The sequence below is a fragment of the Wasmannia auropunctata genome, unplaced genomic scaffold (genome assembly GCF_000956235.1).
Source record: "Wasmannia auropunctata unplaced genomic scaffold, wasmannia.A_1.0 LD284173.1, whole genome shotgun sequence".
Taxonomy (NCBI): Eukaryota; Metazoa; Arthropoda; class Insecta; order Hymenoptera; family Formicidae; genus Wasmannia; species Wasmannia auropunctata.
The window spans coordinates 1-1,050 of NW_012078717.1; the positions used below are offsets into that span (position 1 = coordinate 1).

Here is a 1,050-nt window from a genome sequence, read left to right on the forward strand (position 1 = left end):
AGATGTGTATAAGAGACAGCTATTAAATAGCTAGTACCTAAATCTAAGTTTTTGAAGAGAAGCAGTCAATTTCAAACTCGTCGAAGAATACATTATAACGATTCTCATATTTTCCAAATCACCTTCTATTCACCTTATCCCATTTCCTTTATTGCTCGGGGCTAACGGCAGTTATGTGAAATACATTGAGATGTTTACGAAATCTTACGATTTGATATATCCGTTAGATGTACTTCAAGATTTCGATAGAATAACATTGTCGTTTTCATGTGTACTCGGTCGCATTGCGAGAAAAGAGAAGACCGAAGACTGACGCAGACTCGAAACAGCACATTGAAAAAGTTATATAAAATCAGAGCTAACAACAGCTTCCTAACTAAGTCGGTACTCGACGGACAGTGTCTAAGAGGTAGTAGCAGCGATGCTTTCTTTACGTGGTCGACATAGTTTCTCAGCTTCCTCCTCTTCTTCTCCTCCTCCTCACCTAATCAGTTCTTCCGTCCGCCACGTCTCTTCATCGAGGACGTACACTGAGGGCAGTACCACTTCCCCTTGGGAGGCGCGGTGATGCCCACGCACGGATAATGGAACCATTCGAAGGGGCACTAAAAGCAATCGTTATAAGTCTATCCGCTTGTAATGTATCCGCCTGCTGGAAGATGTCGACGGGTCTTACGTCTGAATTGTCACAGGCAACCATATCGCCGTACGACACTTGATTGCATATGCAATAGCGCGGCTCGTTTGGATCGTACGTCCAATCCGGATTGTCCGGGTCTACCACTTGCGTAGTCGTGGTAACCACCGGCGGCGATACGGGCTGTTGCACTGTAGCCGCAATCACGCTCGAACTCGGTACGGTGGCCGTTACTTTTCTGGAATTCGTAATAGCAATGTGTTTGTTTAGGCAATTACAAGAAATTCTTCCACAAGATAAAGTTTGAAAAAATTGTAGAGCATTCCTAATTTAACGAATTTCGAATCCAAAGAGTATCGAATCACTTTAATCTGTCAAACATTTATTTTAAAAGCAATATGATTCAATATAAC

At 42.7% G+C, this 1,050-nt stretch overlaps 1 protein-coding gene across 1 annotated transcript; it reads right to left on the reverse strand.

Annotated features, from left to right (window-relative positions):
- Positions 1–116: 116 nt before the first annotated feature.
- On the reverse strand, positions 117–875 carry LOC105461563 (inhibitor of growth protein 3-like; the record flags this gene model as incomplete). The annotated part of the gene is made up of 2 exons (XM_011708065.1): positions 117–605; positions 677–875. Coding segments are annotated over 2 exons (316 nt in total), but the record flags the coding sequence as incomplete, so codon positions are not given.
- Positions 876–1,050: the final 175 nt, after the last annotated feature.